Source organism: Nicotiana tomentosiformis, chromosome 4 (assembly GCF_000390325.3).
Source record: "Nicotiana tomentosiformis chromosome 4, ASM39032v3, whole genome shotgun sequence".
Classification (NCBI taxonomy): Eukaryota; Viridiplantae; Streptophyta; class Magnoliopsida; order Solanales; family Solanaceae; genus Nicotiana; species Nicotiana tomentosiformis.
The window spans coordinates 122,079,124-122,081,985 of record NC_090815.1 but is presented as its reverse complement, the minus strand read 5'-3'; the positions used below and the strand labels follow the sequence as shown (position 1 = coordinate 122,081,985).

Here is a 2,862-nt window from a genome sequence, read left to right as displayed (position 1 = left end):
CTTGCTCTGTTGCAATACTGGAATTGTAAATGCGTGCTTGTTAATCTTAATTGCATAGACATATAGGTATTAAGTTAGCTTGAATAGGCGAGTAAGAGTTCGATAGATTCTTATGAGTAATATCAACCCTGTCAACCAACAATCCAGATAAATTAATTAGTTATTTTAAGCTAAGAATGCAACATGATTGTTAGATAACCCGTGATCCTGGAATATTATCTCCCATTGATTGTCATTTAAAACTATTTAAGTGTTGTATTGATTTCTAGTAAGTCTTTACTTGATAGTCTATAGGTAGTAAATTAGACAATTATCTATTTTTTAAGAAATCGCTTGATTCGATAAGCTATTTTATTGTGAATTAGTCAAAAGTTAATCATAAGTCTTCGTGGGAACGATACTTTATTCACTACTCTATTACTTGATGACCGCGTATACTTGCGTGAGTGTGTTTGGTCGCAACATTAGCTTCTGCAAATCCTTTTCCTATGTGATAGCATTCACTTTGCTTTCCCAGGAACTGGGTAAAACACTGAGTATTTTCCTGACAAGTTTGTTCCATGGAATAATTTCTCCTAGAGAATGAAGCTCATTGATGATGGAGGTGAACCGAGTATGCATGTCCTGGATGGACTCATCATCTTTCATCCTGAAAAGCTCGTATTCTGTGGTAAGCATGTCAATCTTTGATTGCTTAACTTGGATTGTCCCTTCATGAGCTATTTGGAGAGCTTCCCAAATCTCCTTAGTAGATTGGCATGCTGAAATCCTATTGTATTTATCAGGACCAATACCACAGACAAGAATTTTCTTTGCTCGAAAGTTCTTCTCTATGGACTTGTGATCAACATCATTGAATTCTTTTCTTGTTTTGGGAGCTGTTACTGCTGGGTCACCACTAGTTTTTGTAGGGACGAAGGGTCCATCGCAGATGACATCCTAGAGCTCTGAGTCTTCAACCATGATGAAGTCGTATATCGTTGTCTTCCACCATCCATAGTATTGGCTACTGAATCTTGGTGGCCTGTAGATAGATTGACCTTCTTCAAAGTTTGGTGGAGTAGCCATGGGGATCCTTTCTAGGTGTTAGCCTAATAGAAAGAACCTCCTCTGATACCAATTGATAGAATTTAAGGGTCCGCCAAACTATATAGAGAACCAGGTTCTCTATTAGTTCCTACAGAACACACGCAAACTGCAGTAGGTAACACTACAAGAAAATAGGTCTTTAGCGAAGAAAATTATGGTCGTTAAAAGTACTGATCCGGTCGCTATTAACCAATAACGTCCATAAAATATTTGGTCATCATCGGTCGTTGATGTCCCCGACGTTAAAAGTTTGCGACCGGATTTCAATACGGACGTTGAAGAGTCTTTAGCAGCGATATAAAATCCGGTCGTTATGCCTCATTTTAACGATCAAATTTTCCTTCGTTAATTGTTAATCTGGTATATAAAACCCTTTTATTACTACAACAAATCCCTTCGTTAAAAGTGATGTTAGCAATGATGTTTTCCGTGGACTAATTGTCACAATCTTGCATGAACAGTCGAAATTACAACCAATTCATTAAATTTTAAATACATCCAAAATATATAAAACAATTAATAATCATAAAAGTTTATGGTCAATTATAAATACAGAAGCATAACATTACCAAAAAATATACCCATCCAAAGCATAACAATCTTCCAATAAATGCCTAATAAAGAGATAGAATTGTGGCATGTACAAATGAGAACATTTCTAAACAAATACTAACACAACAGTAGGTCTCTCTAATTCTTCAACTTGTTCTTTTAACATTTCAATTGCTTATACTTGCTCAGCACTTACTCTCATGACAAGTTCTTCAGACATAATTCATGATCTGTAAAAAGAACAATATAAAAAAAATTAATAAAAGGACTTCAAAGTCTTGAAAAGCATATAGACACCCACATGTATCCATATTAGGAACAAAGGTACAATAAGCCTATTGTATAGTATCAATTTGGAGAGATAATAAAGTAAAAAAGCTACACCATGAATAAGTTGTTTGTACCTTTGGATCTTGGACAAGACAGATGTAATTCAGCTCAACTTCTATGAGAGTAACTATAGATTGGATGTAATGGAAAGGAGCTAAATAATACACATGAAAAGAGAGAGAGAGATACCTAAATCAAAGTAGCTCCCCGAGCACTTGCAAACAACCTTCTTTGTAGAGAAAGCCAAAACCAAAGTACTTTACAATTCCAGTTTCACCAGTCACAAAGATAAAAGACACCGGATGTGAACATAAGAAAAACTACAATTTTTATCACTTATCTAAGGATATACTAGTTCCAGAGTAACAAACATTAAAAATAAATTAGTAATTGGTAGAAACACTACGGAGTTACATGTGATGTTAGTTCCGCTTAGGAGGAAACCAGGTAGATGCAGAAGCCTCTTAGGATTTGAGGGCAAAAAATGGGGAGAAATGAAAAAGATAATATCTCAGGCTTTGATATCAGTTTCATAACAAGCAACAGTTGGTATATTTCCTAGTGTAGCTTCTTTTAGGCTGCAAAAGGATTCAAATTGGTTGTAAATCATTGGCAACTCAAAAGGGAGACAATTATAAGCACCTTGGTGATCAGTACTAGGATCACTGAGAATGAGGATAATGAGGAGACGTGGCTCAAGTGCACCACAACTCCCATACATCTTAACAAGTTCTTAAGAAACGAAAGGTGTATATGATATATCTTTCTTCAGAATCTGACCATGTATTTCTTTACCGAATTTCACCTAGATTCCTCTTACAACCATCAATTTGCAGTAGATTAATTTTAGAAAGATATTTGTAGGTGTTGGGCAAAACAGGAAAATCAATG

The 2,862-nt window shown here is 35.4% G+C and overlaps 1 protein-coding gene across 1 annotated transcript; it reads right to left on the bottom strand.

The window, feature by feature from the left end:
• Positions 1 to 486: 486 nt before the first annotated feature.
• Positions 487 to 1,068, bottom strand: LOC138910474 (uncharacterized). The gene is made up of 2 exons (XM_070201717.1): positions 992 to 1,068; positions 487 to 898 (listed from the first exon to the last, which is right to left on the bottom strand). The coding sequence occupies exons 1-2, from the start codon at positions 1,066 to 1,068 to the stop codon at positions 487 to 489; spliced, it is 489 nt and encodes a 162-aa protein (XP_070057818.1).
• Between the last annotated feature and the right edge of the window lie 1,794 nt (positions 1,069 to 2,862).